We start from the raw sequence: 18878 nt of genomic DNA, 5'->3' as shown, positions 1-18878 counted from the left end.
CAAGTACACGTTGCTAACTCATTTTTTTACATATTGCAACCTTCGTACTGAGAAACATCCAAGAAGTGACATTAAGAAAACACTAGTGGGAAAATCACTAGATGCACGTGTCAATATAAATGAAAACTGTGTGCATTCAGACAATACAATTAATAATGAGCCTCGCAGGACTTTGCAACGAATTGAACAGAGTAAATGACAATAAATGCTAACATTCACCGAATACAGCGAGCACGCAGGGTCGAAGCTAATAAACCTAGAGGTGGATCCGTTAACGTTTACAGTTATAGAGTGACCACGCAGGGTCTAATAATAAGTGAAACTAATAAACGTAGAGGTGGATCCGTTAACACATTTAAACTAAAAGTGTACGCCTCACAGGGACATTTAGCCTGCATTCTTTATCCAAACTTTCTTAACAAAAATATAATATTGCGACCACGCAGGATCATTAAATGTGGTGACCACGCAGGGTCGTTACACCTTTCATCAATTTCATCACTCATCGTCATCATCGCTATTAGCCAAAAGTAAGAGAAAAGCGAAGTAAAATAAACTAAATCGATCAATCAATATAAAAGACCCAACATGTTGTGGTGCAATAGTCCTTTGAGGACCAGAACATGCCAAGCAGCTTTTCACTTGGTGACACGTGTCTGACCCATATCCTCATTGAAAACGTTCTGGATACACTTATGATCACAGACAAACAATGTGTTTTCTAACGTATATGTTATGGAAATTCTGCAATGTTGACAACACATTAAGTAATTTATCATTTTTTTCTCCCAAGTGACACCAGACTCTTACTTACCCATGTGATGTCTGGCCCTTTAGGATGGAGACAAGGATGTGGGTTAACATCGACCAACCCAAGGGTCTGCAGGGCTTTCATCGTCTCGGCGAATCCATGGAACCTCAGAGTACCCCGGAGCAGTGTTCTGGTCTCGTTGATCCCATAGAGCTGGGCATACACTGTGCTGTCACGGTTCGGATAACCTTCAAGAGCAAATCCAGGTAGGAAATCCAATTTCTCCACATTATCCATCAGTGCACCTCCATCGCATATCTCTATAGTCTGAAAACCATTGACGTTTATGAATTGGCATTTGTATGTAGATGCTCATATGGAGACAAATTAGGTTTGCACAGAAATTCAAGCGTTATTTAGGAATATTTTACACTGAAGCTACATGTGTAGCATATCATTTGAAGACCAAACAATCAAATGCAGGCTTATACACCATGAACATTGCCAGAAATTTTGTAGTTTGTGTTGTGCGATGCAAACACTCATTATCAAGATAAACTGCATTTATTTAAAAACTAATATTCTTATTGTAGTTCTTATAATAAATATAACTTGTAACAATATAGCAAACTGACTTTTGACAACTACCAGAACCGTATTTTCTAAAACATTAGCACTATTTATGGATTTATACTAAGTTCTCACCTCTCCGTCGCACAAATACTTTGCCGAACAAATTGTATTCAGAAGAACACCTCGGGGATTCCACGAGAACTTGTACCGCATTGGATTGTCTGAGCATTCCGGAGAGGGGAGGCCTCCACAGTAAGACACAAACGACTCTATCTGTCCTCCGCTGGAGTGGACCTCATCGATGCACTCTAGGGCCAGGAGATGATCAATTCCTGGATCCAGTCCCACTTCATTCACAATGGTAACACATGCCTCCACAGCACTGCAGATGTAAAATATAACACATGTTATGTAGAATTTGTATTTTATGCTTATATGTAGTATGAGGATATTCAAAAAGCTCCTGAAATGACATTATTACCAGGTGTGCCGGTTAATAATTCTTAATTTCGCCACTGGATGGCGCTGGAAGCAAGTGTTGGTGCACAGTCTCAACTGTTACGTCAGTGTGTTGCCAGGACAGTAACTGTCAAAATGCCGTGGATGTGCAACCGAGTGCGAGTGATCGTGATATTGGGTTTGTGTGGGAAACATGTTGACCTTCAAGCCAAATAAGGAGCATGTGCGACACGTCCTGCTTTTCTTGTTCAATCAGAAGAAAAACGTGAGTGAAAGCCTTCGTATCCTTGTGGAAATGTACGGTGACAATGTCCTAATGCAAGACACACATGTACATTGGTTTCGACGATTAAGTGGTGATTTCAACTTGAAAGACAAAGATCGCCCGGGCCAGCTGAAAAAATTCCAAGATGCCAAATTACAAGCACTGTTGGATGAAGACGATATGCAAACACAACAACAACTAGCAGAGAAGTTAAATGTTGGTCGCCAAACTATATCTGATCGTCTTCATGCCATGGGAAAGATCCAGAAGGCAGGAAAATGGGTCCCACATCATCTGAACAACAGACATATGGAAAAGCGAAAAACTGTGTGTGAAGTGTTGCTTTCTCGGGATGAAAGAAAGTATTTCTTGCATTGGATAGTGACTGGGGACGAAAAATGGATCTACTTCGAGAACCCAAAATGCAAATAGTCATGGGTTGACCCAGGACAACCTTCAACATCGACTGCAAAACCGAATCGCTTCGGAAGGAAGACAATGCTGTGCATTTGGTCGGATCAGAAGGGCGTGGTGCACCATGAGCTTCTGTAACCAGGTGAAACAGTGAATGCCATTCGCTACCATCAACAACTCATCAATTTGAACCATGCATTGATCGAAAAGCACCCAGATTGGCGACAAGACACGGAAAAGTGATTTTGCAGCACGTCAACGCCTCATCACAGCGAAAGGCATCAGAGACACCATTTCTGCACTTGGCTGGGAATTCTTGCCCTACCCGCCATACTCACCAGACTTAACCCCTTCGGACTACCACTTGTTTTCATCGATGTCTCACTCACTTTCCCAGCAACACTTCAACAATTACGAAGATGTCGAACAATGGCTTGCTGACTGGATCACCTCAAAATGTGAACGATTTTTCTGGAAGGGCATCCACAATTTGACAGACAGAGGGGCACAATGTATAGCTAGCGATGGGGCATACTTTGAATAAAGCATTTGTTACCTTTCTCCCCAGATACACTTGTTTTCTTTCGGATCAATTAAGAATTATTAACCGGCAGACCTGGTATATCTGTTAGGGATGCAATATGGCAACCCTGCTTAGTGCCTGACAATCTGGGTTTCTTTTATGACAGTTGAAGTAATTTCATCACTCATCTGCCGAGAAACGCCATAAAGTAAAGATGTGTCAAATATCATTCCCATAATAGAATACAGCCCCGATTAGCCTTTCTGCACATAAAATGGACTTAAACCAACAATCCAACAACAACCTTCATAATTTTTGGCAGAAATATTTGAATATGATTTTAGAATATAATTTCAGTAATTTTGGATGTGACCAAACAATCCATGAAGTCAGGAAGAAACAGATTAGTTGCTTAACCAGAAGCACCAGCACCCTATAAAAGGTACACAAAAGTATTTTTTTATCTAACATGCCCCCCCTCTCTCCTCCCCCACCTGAAGCAAGTTGCCACTCCCTAGAGCTGGCTCTATGCATTACCAAAAGAATGCGACAACAGCGTAGATGCTACAAAATGACACCCTCTGAGTAATATGCAACTGACAAACGACACATGCAGCCTGTCAAGCCTGAAGGTTGTGGCTTGTAACTTCGGTAAACGGCCACCTAAGACAAAATAGCACTTACTCTGCATGCAAATCCTGCAGCTGGGGGTTGCAGTAGCTCCCGGTGACCATGTTAATGCCACACTTGATGCAATGTTCGGCCACAGCGCTGTGCAGATGGTGAGGTAACAGGGAGATGACAATATCTGCTGATTTCACTATATCGGCCAACATGTCCGGTCGATCCATGATGTTCAATAGAAGAGGCTCAACGCCTGGGTACTGAACTGCTATGGCATCTGCTTGCTCTTTGTATTCGGATGCTTTAAGTAGGAAAGGAAGAAGAAGAAGAAAGTTAGCATGTTGTACTGTAACTCCATTTCATTATGTTTGCAAAAATGTTGTGTGTAGAAATGATTTTGCACTAAAATGATTACTAGGCTGAGCCGATACCACATTGAACCAATACTGATACTGATACTCTCACCGATACCCACCGATTCCGATACCAATACTTAAAAATTGCAATAATTAATATTTGCTCAAAATATTGATCAATATTGGTGTGTAAATATTCTTCTCCAATTTTATGCATCAATTTACCAAGAAATTTGATTTAGAATATTCAAAAACTACATCAGAATATGAAAATAGATGTTATGTAATCAGAAAATACAGTTTTGCGTGCAAAATTGGAGCAAAGTAAAAAGAAAGTTGGAATTTCCCACGATAATTAGACTCTTTGAAAGTGTTGCGAGGCATTTTTGCGAACCCTGTGAAAACCAAAATGCTGGGAAAGTATCGCCTGGTATCGGTAGATGAATTCCAACCAATACTTTCCGATACCGATACATCAGCATCGGTATCGGCTCAACCCTAATGATTACTTCATGTGAAATAATGATTGATTTATTGATTAATATAACATTTTTGGGTGCTTCGGCACATGTGACCATTTTGCACCCTTCTAAGCATACGGGTGTGGGGAAACTTTCCCTGATCTAAAACCCTTACCACGAAAATTATGAATGGGGTGTAAAGAGCTCCTTCAAAAAGTTACAAATGCAATTTGTAAAGGTACTTTCATAGGACAAACACTACACGTAAAAATTGTAACGATAGTCTATAAATTACCTCAGAAACAGTGTAAATGGCCTACTCTTCTCAAAACGCGAGAAATAGTTTTTGAAACTTATCTCCCAATGTAGATGACAAATCGTTTGAAGGGTTAAACAGTTTCTGAGGAAATTAAAAATCAAACACTTAAAAAAATGTTGTAGGTATGGCACAGCAGAGCGTACCGCCATTGCAGCAAATGAAGATGCATGAGATGACTGTGTCTGATTCGAAACCGAGTTAAGATGACTTCTTTGATGGAACGAGGAATGTCAAGCACCAGCGGTGGGCTTCATAGCGTGAAGCTTGTTTCCCGTTGCCTCATCCCATTCTTCGTGCCACGTGTCTAGAAGGGAACAAAGAACATTCTGCAGGTCCCTAGCTTGCAGAAAGTGGATGAGAATGTTGTCATATGTATCAGCAGAGTTGGCTACTGTGTTCCCCTTGATGCCAACAAGACTGGAGACCCAGCAGAAGCAGACTTCAGCACTGACAGATTATGATACAAGCTGTCGAAGCATGCACTCCATGATATAGTATAGTTCCAATGAAATACAGTAAAACCTCGTTAATCTGGACTAATGGGGGATAAGTTGACCAGTTTAAGGAAAGTCCAGATTAACTGAAATAACCTAAAAGAACAGTAGAAAGTGCATTAAAACTCCGTTGATAGCAACAAAACATGTTTATTATGGTGTATTTCAAGGGCATAAGCCCAAATACACTATACAGTACAGTAAAGTATAAAGCAATACCGTACATACAATGCAGTACGTACGACGAATGCGATTGTTGACTTCTAGCCACATTTAAAACCTTGTATTCTGCTTTTTTTTCTGCCTTTTGCCTGTCTGGATTAAGCAAAGTCTGGATTAACTCTTTGCGGTGCAGTGGTTACCAATGGTAACCACCTCAAGATTGTCCTTTTCGGCTCGGTGGTTAGTGTCACTGACCACCACTTGAAATGCAAATTTTCGTTTTGTGTGGTATTTTAACTCGAATGTTTCGCTTTGAGGTGTATCGCCTTTTGTCTGAAATGAGATTTTGGGGATTGTTGTTTCTTATGTTTACTCCAGTCTCTTTTATGGTGCCGCTTTTGTTGAATGTTGTTGTAAACAGTGATTGTTAATGACTAATTGTTGTAATGGTAGTTCTTTTTCGTTTTCTGCCGAATCCACTGTGCTTTTATATTTCCCCATTACCGTGGCTACGTCTGTGCCAAGAAGTGGAGGTTTTTGTGCGGTCATTCACAAAGGAACTCTTCATATGTAGGTGGTTAGTGTTGCTGACCACCGCGCAGATTTCGTTGCTTTCGGAACTCTGTGTAAAGTTTACATATTTCCTAGAATCATGGAGAGGCTGACTGATCAGGATATTCGAGACTTTTTTAATGCTGAGGACATACCCTCAGGCTCCGATTTGGACTTCAGTAGTGATGATTCAGATGCAGATCCCACTTTTCACCCAGAAATGAGTGCAGAAGGAATGTGCATTGCAGAAACGTCCTCTGAAGATGAATTTCTTGGGTGCAATATTCCTACTAACGAAGGACCTTCGACATCAACACAAAGTGCCACAGGTTGTGTTAGTGCATCAATGAGCGTCAGACAACAGGATGGTTCCAATGAGGTCACAGTGAGTACTCCAATTGTGCCATTGGTTCATGTAACAAGGTCACCAATCTGGGATCAGACATCTCATCAAACGACTCCAGTGCCACATTTCTCAAGTAGGGTGGGACCGACTGATGCTGTGAAGGAACTGCAAGATAAGATCCCTCTTGCAATTTTTTCACTCTTTTTCAATGATGAGCTGCTCAATCATATTGTGTTTCACACGAACTTATATGCTACACAACAAGGTAAGCCCTTCCAACCGACAGACATGGATGAAGTTCGAGTATTTATAGGAATGAACATTTTTATGGGTCTCAAACGAATGTCAAGTTACAGAGATTATTGGTCATCGAAACCAGACTGGCATGACTATTATATTTCAAAACTAATGAGTGTAAAAAGGTTTGGTTGGCTGTTGGGTCACATACATTTCAACAACAATGCTGTTCAACCAGAGCGTCGTGATCCACAATTTGATAGATTATATAAACTCCGACCATTTCTGAACAATCTGGCACACTCTTTCGCGCAAAACTACAAAGCTTATCAGAAACTTGTCGTGGATGAATCGATGGTAAAATTCAAAGGAAGATCTAGTATGAAACAATTCATGAGGGATAAGCCAATCAAAAGAGGTTTCAAGATATGGATGCTCTGTGACTCGTCTGGATATAACCACAGGTTCGAAATCTATACTGGGAAAGCAAGCGAACAAGGTGAGAAAGGGTTGGCTTCCCGAGTTGTTCTCAGTCTCTGTCATGATTTTATTGATAAAAACCATGTTCTATTTGTAGACAACTACTTCAATAGCTATGAGCTCCTGCTAACTGTAAAAGCCAAAAATATTTTTGCATGTGGGACAGTGAATCCTGCATGGAAGTTCCTACCTAGTCTCAAAGGGGAGAAGGAACTAAAGAGAGGAGAATATGATTGGCAACAGTCCGATGATGACATAACAATGATAAGATGGAAGGATAAACGAGCAGTGAACTTTTTGTCTAATTTCCACAATCCCAATGATACAATAACCATCAGTAGGAAGGCAAAAGATGGTACTATTTCAGATGTGCCCTGCCCAAAGATTGTGAAGGAGTACAATGAAAATATGAATTTTGTCGATAATTTTGATCGACTGAAGAATGATTACCAGATTGACCGCAAAAGTAAGAAATGGTACTTGAGATTATTTTTTCACTTTCTTGATGAAGCTCTAACAAATGCTTTTATTATTCACAATCAAATTGAAGGTGAGAAGTTCACTAACAAGGAATTTAGGAGGGATGTATATATAGGTTTGCTCTCCAAAAGAATAGCAACTCCACACACTCCCCCAAACAGAAGTGTAGAAATAAAGCGCCACAAACCTAGTGTCATGCCGAGTATTAGGAACCAGAGTGCAAGCCATCAACCTAAGAGGTCCACATCAAGAAGATGTGCTAAGTGTAGCACGAAGAGCAATCCAGTCCGCACAATATGGATGTGCAGTGTTTGTAATGTGCCCCTTTGTTTGCGGAAGGATAAAGACTGTTTCCAAACCTTTCACCGAAATTGAAGTTGAATTTAGGTAAAGAAAACCTTTGTATTTCACAATTTTCATTCACATATGTTGCATAAAAAAACATGTTACATTTGCGTGGTGGTTAGTGCTGATAACCACCAGTTTTTTTCAAATTAAAATTACAATTACAATAGAATTTAAAAAATATTAAGAAAATATGTATTCTTATGTCAAAATAAAAGATATTAAAAGTGTAAATGTAAAAAAAAAATTTCGAACCTTCTCCGCGCCGGAAGGGTCGGGAAATTTATCCAACTCCTGAGCCGCAAAGAGTTAATGAGGTTTTACTGTACTTGCATTTTAAAATTTATAAATATTCTCAATAACTAAATTTTTCTTGTGAAGTTCATGTAACACTGGAAATTGTTAAGAGAATGATTTTTTCTATTGGTATTGGTCAAAGTAATATTAGTTAGTAACATATCAAAATTTATTAATAACAATTTTATCAAAAGTAGAAATAAATTTTTAAATTTGAATCTTTAGTCTGTGCAACTAAAAGGTTAACAATGCTTAAATACACCCCACCGTTGTCATGATTAATTTAGGGAAATTAAAAGGCAATGAAAAATAATCACTTTGGAATGTGATTCACTCTGTTTTGAGGCAATTAATATAATGCAGTATAAAAGAGGCACCTAGATGTTACACTAAGCAATACGAGGGATGGGTCTCGCTTGTCACACATTTGAGCAACCTTGTGTTCTGCCGTCATGGGAGAAAGCTTTTTAATTTTAGGCTAAATGCCTACGTTGTTAGGTTAGGCTAGCTATGTTTAGTTCTCTTAGCCTAAATAATAATTTTTCTTTGTATTTATGCTAATTGAACCTAATCTAACCTTGTAGGCATTCCTCGTCTGACATCAGAACACAAGGTAGCAAAACTGTTGTGCGACAAGGAAGACTCTACAAGGGATGTTTCTTTGTTTTCATTCTTTCACTTATTTCATCAAGTCCTCAGCACCACAATTATCGTGCATAGGTAGAATTGTAACAAAATAACAGGTGCCAATTCATAAGGTAATAAGTTATGTTGAAACAAACGCTACAAGACAACATTAATTATCAATTGAAGAAACACACTATTTGTCTACAAACAGTAATATAAAATGATCACATTTTTTCACGCACTTACCAACAGCTATGAGCAGATTCTTGTCCCTGTGAAGATACTCAACGCAAGGACCGCTCACGTAACCTGCACCTAGAACCACAACTCGCTTGGCCTCCTCTCCACACTTGCGACGCCTGAAAAGCAGATCATTGCTTAAACATGCAGGCAATTCAATACTATGAGACAACAATAAGAACAATGGCAAACTTTACAGCAAACTGCCTTCTAATACATGTATTAGGCAAAGAGAAAGCATCTAAGTTCTAAACAGCTACAAAGAATTGCTCAAATATTATTGCATTCTTAGGAATAAACAATTTCTTTCCTTATGAAGTAAATCTTGAAGCTTTCCTGGTGACTAGTGATGAAAAGATTCTCTCGGGCTATTTTGTGGAAAAGATTCCGAGCTTTCGAGTGCAAACGTCACTCTCATCTTTGGACTTCTACCCTGAAAATGAGAGTGACGTTAGCTCTCGGAAGCTCGGAATCTTTTCCAAAATACCATCGTATTGTCCACAATATGTGTCTTTCTATGTGCAACTTCATGAAAACCAAACATTTATTTCTTTACTATTATATTTGTACAGGAGCCTGAAAGACCCCTTGCAAAGATTTTTTTTTACATGCAAACCAAGTCTTGAAAGTAGTGGTGTAAAATTCAATTAGAAATTGCCGCCATAAAGTTATCCAAATGGCAAAAACAATAAGAATTTCTGTGAAATTTGGGTTCTTGTTCAAAGAAATTACAATTACTGTATTTTTATATTCTTTTAGGCAGGAGCAAAGCATTTCCAACTTTTTTTTTTTAGATGTGTATAGACCTTTCACTGATCTTGGAATCCAAGAAAGGAAATAAAAAAAAATTAATAGAAGCATATATACAATGTGGTTTAACATAAGTTATGTAGTAGAATTGTAGCTTTCTTGGCAATGTGTTCAAATTATTTTTTTTTATTTTTAATCAACATTCCTTGATGATAAGAGTAGAGTATGCGTTTGAAATCTTGGATGCAACTGAATCAGTCGTATAACATGTTTAATTCTAAATCAAACACTATACACAGTGATTCAGTATAAGCTTGCAAAAACTTTTTGCCTGAGGTTGCACTGATGAGCTGGCGACATAGAGTAGGAGAAGCCAGCATACTGAGATAAGGAGCACAAATCAATCATCATTCATACTCATCATTATATTATTATTATTTATCATATTATATCATCATTGCCAACATCCATGGCGTTGTGGTTATCGCGATGCTATGGGTCGTGGGTTTGAACCCATTTTTTGTGAGTGTGTCTTCATCAATTTCACCATATCATCACTCATCCTCATTATCACAATTAGCCAAAAAGTGTCTGAAAATCAAATCAGAAACCATCCTCACCATTGCTATTAGTGATGTTAAATAAGAAAAATATATTAGTTCACTTAGTTTTAGTCAACAAATATAATTCTGCTAGCACATCAGCCTATGTGACAAACAGATACTTAAAAAATTAATTCAGTTGTCACTACAAAAAGGAAAAGTTTACAAGCAGACCTATTTTTACATTAAGACACAAATGTCAACATTTTTGTAAATATTGGATACAATACTGTAGCTGCGTCACACTAGCACAACTATTACAACGATAAGTTTGAGCCTAGTGCCTTATCTTCTATCAAGCTGAAGCAAATGGAACATGGGATTATTCTCTTACGCCATACAAGATCTGTTGCCCAGCTGTGCAATACATTTCTCTTCAACATCAAAATTCTGTGTTGATAGTGTCCTGTTTGCATTTTCTATTAGCTTTTCAATCTTTTTCTGCCTGTAGTGAGACAAACAATATAGTTTTCCATACAAATAATGCAAGAGATGAACTTTTAAAATGTCAAAGAAATATAATAAGTATGTTTGTACAAATAGAAAATTTTAATGCTTTAGATTGACTATTCTTCACATTTTGCAAGATTGTTTTTCTTGCCTCGCATAAATGAAAGGATAGTTTGTGGAGAGAGTCTACAGTCTGCAATACAGGGTTTGTCCAATAAATATCGGGATTGATTTTGTCTGGGCAATGGAAAAGGGTGGAGGGCGGTCTCTGTGGGTGGGATCGGTGTTGCGGGATGTCACGTGAGCTAGGAGACCCAGCTCAGTTGCCTCTGAACCTTTGGAGTGTGTAGGTCATGCCTGAAGTGAAAGTGTGTTTAGTTCTCAAGATGCAGCGAACCATCGAGCAGGGTTGTGCCATCAAATTTTGCTTTAAACTGAACAAATCTGCTACAGAGACTTTTGATATGATCCGTGAGGCTTACAAGGATGAAGCCATGTCCAGAATGTATGTTTTTGAGTGGCATAAAAAATTCAAAGATGGCCGGGAAGACGTCGAAGACAAACGATGCGCTGGACATCAGACATCAATCGAAAATGCTGAAAATGTGGCCAAAGTGTGAGAACTTCTGAACAGTGATCGCCGGTTAAGTGTTTGTTTGATAGCACAGGAGTTAAATTTACTGAAATCCACTGTGCATTCAACTGTGACAGATGATTTGCATCTGAAGGGTGATTGCCAATTCCTGGCTGCTGCATCACAACAATGTGCCCAGTCACACATCTCTAAATGTGAGGTAGGCACTGGCCAAACACAATATGGCAATGCTGCTGCAAGCACCCTACAGTCTAGATATGGCTCCCCAGACTTCTATTTGTTCCCTCGGATCAAAAGGAGCCTGAAAGGACATCGTTTCGGGACAATTGAGGCAGTCGAAGCGTCTTTGACAGGGTGCTTGAACCGCCTTGCTGTTGCCGACTTCCAGGGGGCGTATGAAGATTGGAAAAAGGGCTGGCAGCAGTGTATTGATGCAGGAGGGTCATATTTTGAAGAATATTAACACATTGTACATATATCTTCAATAAATTTATTTTTATGACTTCAGTCCTGATACTTATTGGACAAACCCTGTATTTAGTAATTGTAATTTTATACCCACTGATGCAAAGGTACCAGCTGTCCCAATTTAGTCGGGCCAGTACATTCTTCTTAATCCCTGTCCCAACTCTTTTCTAACTGCACTTGATGCAAAAGTGTCCCAGTTTTTTTTAAAATCTCACATTCAGACATGTTCTTCATTATAAGAATCATTACTAATATGTAGCATTTAATTTATGAACATACTATTTTCTAAACATAAAATTATCATAGTTGTTCAATGGTATTGGTATAAGAAAATGAAAGGAAATTTGGAAACATTGTTTAATTTGTGGAAAACAGTACTATTTAAATACTTCTGAGAATAGAATGTAAAAAAAAGCGCAAAGGAGTTACATTTTTTTCATTACTTTGGGTCATAATGTTCCAATTCTACAATTGTACATCTTCATATTCCTATAGAAAGATTAGTAAGCATATCTGATTGTTCAAAATTCTGAATTTCGGCATGGTAGTGCTTTGAAATTAAAAATATATTTTGAAAAAGTCATTTCCGATATGTGTCAAACTCTTGTATAATTGTTCGCCTTTAAACTGCAAACACCATATTGAATGGTCTCTTCATGCTATCATCATTCATCCTCATCTTCATGATTAGCCAAAAGTGACAGAAAAGCGTGCTAAACAACAAAAATCTAATCAAATCAAAGTTACTGCTTTTCATGCGAGAGTTTCCAGGATCAATACCTGGCAGTAGTGGCAAAATTTCAATGTTGCCAGCATCGTTAGAAGAACCATGGAGGTACTTGAAACAAATAGAAGCAGACCTCAGTGGGGAAAACCAGGTAACAACACAGATTAGATTCAATGTGCAGAACACACATCACCCTTGTCTAGGGTTTCCAGATGTCCGGCTTGTCCCGGACATGTCCTACATTTTAGCTTTATGTCCGGCGTCCGGGAGGAATTTGAAAAATATCATAAATGTCCTACATTTTGAACATCACATAATATTAATTAGGAGAATATGTGTTTCAGTTAAACAAGGAGAAATCATGCAAGTTACAAGACTAAGGAGTGTGTTCGTGAACTCGGTAGTAAAATTTATTTTGATTCAGTCATTGCCCAAAAAGAAAAGAGAACTTTCTGCTAGAACAAACAAACAGAAGCATTAATGAACAAAGTTTTGGGGCCACATTCTGATGTCACTGTTCAGTGCCTTGGGGCTTATACTAGGGGTGTGAGGGGCAGAAATGTTTTGGTCCGGATGGGAAAATTGTTTAATCCCGACGTTCGGGACTAGTAATGTTCGAAATTTCCCGACACACTGGAAATTGTTTTCCCGGTACCAACTTTTTGGGATCCCACACACTCCTAGTTTATACTGATGGAACAAGATGTTTCCCATTCTTATTCATTATTTTGATTGTAAAGCAGGAGGTATAGAGAACAAAGTTATTTAACTAAAAACTACCCTAGATGAAACTTCTTGAATCATTTCAAATTACAGTAAATGCTGAATATGAGGGGCAGTCAAATGAAAACCGAACACCCACCATAAAACACATTCCTTGCAAAAGTTGGCAACACTGTTCTTACATATCGATACTGCCATCTGTAGGGTAGGAGAAATGCATAGTGAAAACGCACAGGTCCACACAGTTGCTTCGTTATTGCTCAGGAGGGGAGCGTAGTGAAAAGTGTGTTCGTCCAGCATTGGAAATGGAGGCAAGCAAAGAAGAGCAGAGAGGTGTGGTTTATTTCTTGGTGGCTGAGGGTGCTGGAACACGCGAAATTCTTCGTCGCATGTCTGCAGTGTATGGCGAACACTGCATGACCCTGACAAGTGTGCACAAGTGGCAGAAGAGATTCCGTGAAGGACGCATATCACTGCAAGACGATCTGCGCCCGGGACAGGCCCATCGAACCATTACGCCTGATGTGATTGCGAGGATCGATGGTCTGATCCGGGAAGACCAACAAATCACAGAGGAAGAAATTCGTGCTCATTTGGCATTAGTCATGACTCTGTGCATGCCATTATCAAAGATTACCTGCAGTTCCGAAAAAATTGCACTCAGTGGGTTCCACATCAACTGACGGAGGGACAAAAGATTGACAGAATGACTGCATGTCTGAGTCATTTGCAGCGGTACCACGAGGAAGAGTATGCATTTCTGTCACGTATCGTCACAGGGGATGAAACGTGGTGTCACCATTTTGAGCCCGAGAGCAAACGGCAAAGCCAACAATGGAAACACGTTGATTCTCCCCCACCAAGAAATCCAAGGCTGTCCATACGAGTTCCGGTAAGGTCATGCTGAGCTTCTTCTTCGACTGCAAGGGCCCTCTGCTTGTCGACTTCCTAGAGCGTGGAGCCACAATCAATGTGCAGCACTATGCAGACACGTTGCAGAAACTGCGACATGCCATAAAGTCAAAATGCCCTGGAATGCTGTCGGACGGAATCATCCTTTTGCACGATAACGCCTGTCCCCATACTGCCAATCTGGTGAGGGATAAGCTTCAGACATTTGGCTGGGAAACGCTTGAACATCCTCCATACAGCCCGGATATTTCCCCTTGTGACTTCCACATTTTTGGTGACCTGAAGAAAGACATTCGTGGACGTCGGTTTCATTCAGACGAGGAAGTGCAACAGTGGGTGAGGTTGTGGATCCGTCAGCGACCTACCTCTTTCTACAAGACTAGAATTGGTCATCTCGTCTCCCAGTAGGATAAATGTCTTCACACTTGTGGCAATTACTTTTGAATAAAACAAACTCCATTGCCACTTTGTAGCGGGTGTTCGGTTTTCATTTGACTGCCCCTCATATTTTTTTTTTGCCATTCCATGAGAGAGTACTTTCATTACCATCAGCACAATGGGGTCATGAGAGAAATATTTTTTCCAAGAAGTCTATACAAAGTTTGATACTGGGGTTCAGTATAATTTCAAAGAGTTTGACTCTTCAGTCTCTTATAAATACGTATATTTTGACTATACCTGAAATTTTGATAAGAATTGGCTTCTCTGAGAAGAATCAGTTAAAACAAGTAGTATGAATTGCATTGTGTAGCATTGATTAGAAGTTTGGAAATGTTGCATTTAGAAATTCAATAAGAAATATATTTTTTAAACCTGAAAAGTGTAAATTTTAAATTACTTTCCAATATGTTTTGGACATGTGTATTATTTATCGTGAATGTTTTGTGTCCTACATTTTGAGACATTATGTCCTACTTTTCTCTTATAGCCATCTGGTAACCTTGCCCTTTTCAGCCCAAATAAATGCTGCATAATGGAATGGGAGTTGATTTGCATATCATACATCAGTAAAATAGCATGAACAGTCCTTACCTATTTGAACATCTGAGTTCTTGAATGTACTGGTAGTTCTTTGTCAGTTTTCCGTTGCTAGTGATAATAGCCTGAAAGAAATGTAAGTGATATTCTTAATAATAAACAATGTGCATTATAACTGCATATATTGTACAGGTGTAATATAAGTATTAAGTAATTGGTAATTTGTTTAACTTTTTTTTGGTCACTCTGTACATTTTTTTAAATGTGGTCATACAACTTAGAAGTGTTCGTAACTACTATGAGTTTTCATGCAGCATGTACTTACAAAAACCTTGGAAAATTGTTCATAATAATTTTGGCTTAAGATTAACCTATATACTCCATAAAAATATTCTTAAATGCACAACCTCAAGCGAGCCACCATGAAAATGGGGAATCACGCCTTTTAATGATACCCTTTGAATTTGTGTGATTTGCTTTTCTTCACAATAATATTTAATGCATTACATACAAAGTTTTATATATATATATATATATATATATATATACATATATTTATGACTAAACAAACAATAGTAGAATTCAATACTCTGCTTCTCATTATTACAGAATGCAAGACAACCAACTTATGATAGAGTCAAGGGACAGGAAGCAAGCATCTGCTCCAACGCTGTAAGTATTTATTTATTTATTTGAAAACAATTCTTGTCCTCTGTGTTGCGAAAGAAACTGTCATGAAGCATAGAATTCTTATTTTTAAAATTATGTTATTAAATCATCACTTTCTGTGAATAAAGTACTAGACATCTGGAATAATTTATGAAGACTCGGAGGAGTCTCTTGTAACAAAATTGCACTCAGAATGTAAGCACTATTTCGAATTTAATGTAATCTTTATTCTAGCAAAATTATTTACCGGTACGGTTATCAGTGTTAGATCTTGAAGCTTGAAGTTTTTTTTTGTTTTAAGTTCACTTTAGTCACAGATAGACTGATTGGCACTGGACCTACAGTTTAAAGTGGGATCCAAACCAAAATGAACTTCCACTGAGTATCGAACCCATGATCCTGTGATTACAAGGTGAAAACGTTACCAGTATGCCATCGGGGAGGCCAAGAATTGACTCTTGTAAGAATATTGGTGTATTAGTAAAGTTACTATTAATAATTTTAGCAATCTGATTTTTTATAAAATAGTGCTTGTAATTTGATGCAAAATTCCAACAATTTTTTTACTGTTCTTATGTAATCCTCACACATCATAGTTTCGTAAAGAAAATTTCTAAATGCTCAGTATCCCAGGTTTGATATTCAGTGAAGGTTCAGATCCCACTTGAAACTGTAGGTCCAGTCCAAATTAGCCTATCTGTGCATGAAATGTACTTAAGAACACACTCAACATAAAAACTAAAGGCTCATTATAATTATATTGATACATTTTCCATGTCAATACTTCTCTAAAAATTATGTACAAAATTTCGAATTTAAATAGTAATAAAACTGTACACAAATTTAAAGTATCAACTTATTAGTATTAAAAGTATTAACTTACTCTTTGCACAGCAGGATCAAAACTGTGTTCATCTAAGGGCGAAGTTGCATCTGATTGAAGAATATCACAAACGTATGGCAACAGCAGATCTCCAAATGAATCTGTTGCTTCCCTAGGCAGCTGGGTTGGCATGTTGTCAATAGAGCAGACAAGAACACCAGGCCCTTTAAAACTAGACATGTTACAAGTGAGTATGTATAATCACATGAGCATAGCTGCAAGTTCTTTCATCTCTATATATTGTACATCACCTGATTAAAAGGATTAAACTATATTGGTTGATATTGGCTTTCTTGATATCAGTTAAAATCTGCTTATGCTTTCCAATTAAGAGTCGGTGTCCTGTAAAATTATGTAAATGCCAAAAAACTTACTAATAACCAGGGGCGCCGACTTGTCAAAATTATTGGGGCGGGGGGGGGGGTCACTGATCACTGAAATAAATGAATGAATGACTCACTCCCTCTATTTTTTAAAAATAAAAATTATGTGTTCGTATAGCAGTTTTTAAGCAGCTACGGTATGCGCCAAAATATACAGTACTGAAACTCTCGCATCTCGAACACGTGGTTGCGTTTGTCGACGGGGCATAGATCCAGCTGCACGTGTTCGCAGTAGTGAAAAGGAAGTTGTGTTTTGCAGTTGTTGTTGGAAATGGGTCTCTCGACGGAGGAAAAAATATTCATTGTTGAGCATTATTTCCGCTCATACGGAAGCGGTCGTGAAGGTGGACCGAGTTTGAAAAAGGTGGCTGAACAATTCCGAGAGGAGTTTAATAAGACGGCACCAAGTAACACAGTTATGCTGTTTATTGTTACGAAATTTCGGAGTACTGGAAGTGTGAAGATCCACCAAAAACTGTGCCTGCATTACGTGAGCAAATCATCTCCTTTTGCAGGAGTCTGCAGCAACCTTTGTTTCAGGATATGTTTGAGAATCTGCGTGAACGATATGAACACTGTCTACAGCGAGGCGGTGCACACTTTGAACACTTACATTATGCATACCGTGGTAAAAAAAACATGCTAATGTTCTCCTCAGTAACGTATAATTCATAATAAGCAGCTTTGAGATGTACTTTTGTTCATCTTTTCATTTCAGTACTGTATATTTTGGCGCATACTGTATTATATTTCTCATGCAAATGAAATGTAACATGAAAAACGTTTAGAAAATGTTTCAAGGTCTCTTTATGTCTTTTGTGTCTGCTTATTTGTTTTTTAGATAACAATCAACATTTTTATTGAAAAGTATGTATTTACATTAAGAGACCAACCTAACAGTTTTATGCCGGCCTCGGTAGCCGAGCGTGTTGGGTGGTCTACTCAACTCACTTTGATCCAGAGCTCTTGGGTTCAAGTCCCGGCAAGGGTATGGGTGTGTTTTAATGTCCGCAACAGACATGTGATGGGTTGCAAATAACCCATACGAGGGTCACTATTTATATTTTGAGCTTTGGCAACACTGATTGAAGTTAGCCGCGAATTGATGTTTGCACGGAATCGTCTGACATTATTGACCATAACGTACTTCAAATGTTTTGTCAATAGCTTCATTTGTGTTGTTTATGTTGCCTTGGAGATTGCGCGACAACAATACAATGGAATTAACTCGTGAACATTTTCGTGCGATGATTTTTTACGATTTTCGATGTGGATTATCAAGACAAGAGTGCATCGCTCAACTTACTTCCACATTTGGCGATGAAGCCCCATCCTTTGCCACTGTGAAACGCTGGTATAACGAATTTAATCGTGGCCGCCATTCGCTCACCGACGAGATTCGCAAAGGTCGTCCCAAATCAGTCGTTGTTCAAGAAAACATTGATGCTGTGCAAAACCTAATACTGCAAGATTGTCATGCGACATACTGTGAGATTGAGGCAACCATAGGCATTAGTTCCACCAACATATATAAACTATTACATGATCATTTAGCTGTGAGAAAGGTATGTTCTTGTTGGATCCCACACAATTTGACAAAAACTCAAAAAGACACTCGCGTCAATTGGTGCAAACAAATGCTCAATAAATACAATCGTGGTGCTTCAAAAGACGTATATAAGATTGTAACAGGTGACGAATCATGGATATATGCATATGAGCCGGAACGTAAA

The 18878-nt window shown here is 38.5% G+C and overlaps 1 protein-coding gene across 4 annotated transcripts in view; it reads right to left on the bottom strand.

Annotated features, from left to right (window-relative positions):
* The window catches only part of LKRSDH (lysine ketoglutarate reductase/saccharopine dehydrogenase), an 81978-nt gene that overhangs the window by 8163 nt on the left and 54937 nt on the right, over positions 1-18878 (bottom strand). For 3 of the 4 annotated variants that reach the window (XM_083133198.1, XM_083133197.1, XM_083133199.1), the window contains 7 exons: positions 16763-16934; positions 15265-15335; positions 10692-10802; positions 9012-9124; positions 3670-3910; positions 1457-1706; positions 815-1078 (listed from right to left, as the gene is read on the bottom strand). In XM_083133198.1, coding sequence (XP_082989324.1) covers positions 815-1078; positions 1457-1706; positions 3670-3910; positions 9012-9124; positions 10692-10802; positions 15265-15335; positions 16763-16934 — 1222 coding nt within the window. The remainder of the gene's footprint in view (positions 1-814; positions 1079-1456; positions 1707-3669; positions 3911-9011; positions 9125-10691; positions 10803-15264; positions 15336-16762; positions 16935-18878) is intronic. The other variant, XM_083133200.1, reaches the window with a different exon arrangement.

Source organism: Lepisma saccharinum, chromosome 12 (genome assembly GCF_977018435.1).
Source record: "Lepisma saccharinum chromosome 12, izLepSacc3.1, whole genome shotgun sequence".
Taxonomy (NCBI): Eukaryota; Metazoa; Arthropoda; class Insecta; order Zygentoma; family Lepismatidae; genus Lepisma; species Lepisma saccharinum.
Note: the sequence above shows the minus strand (reverse complement) of the source record. Positions and strands in the feature narration are given on the sequence as shown.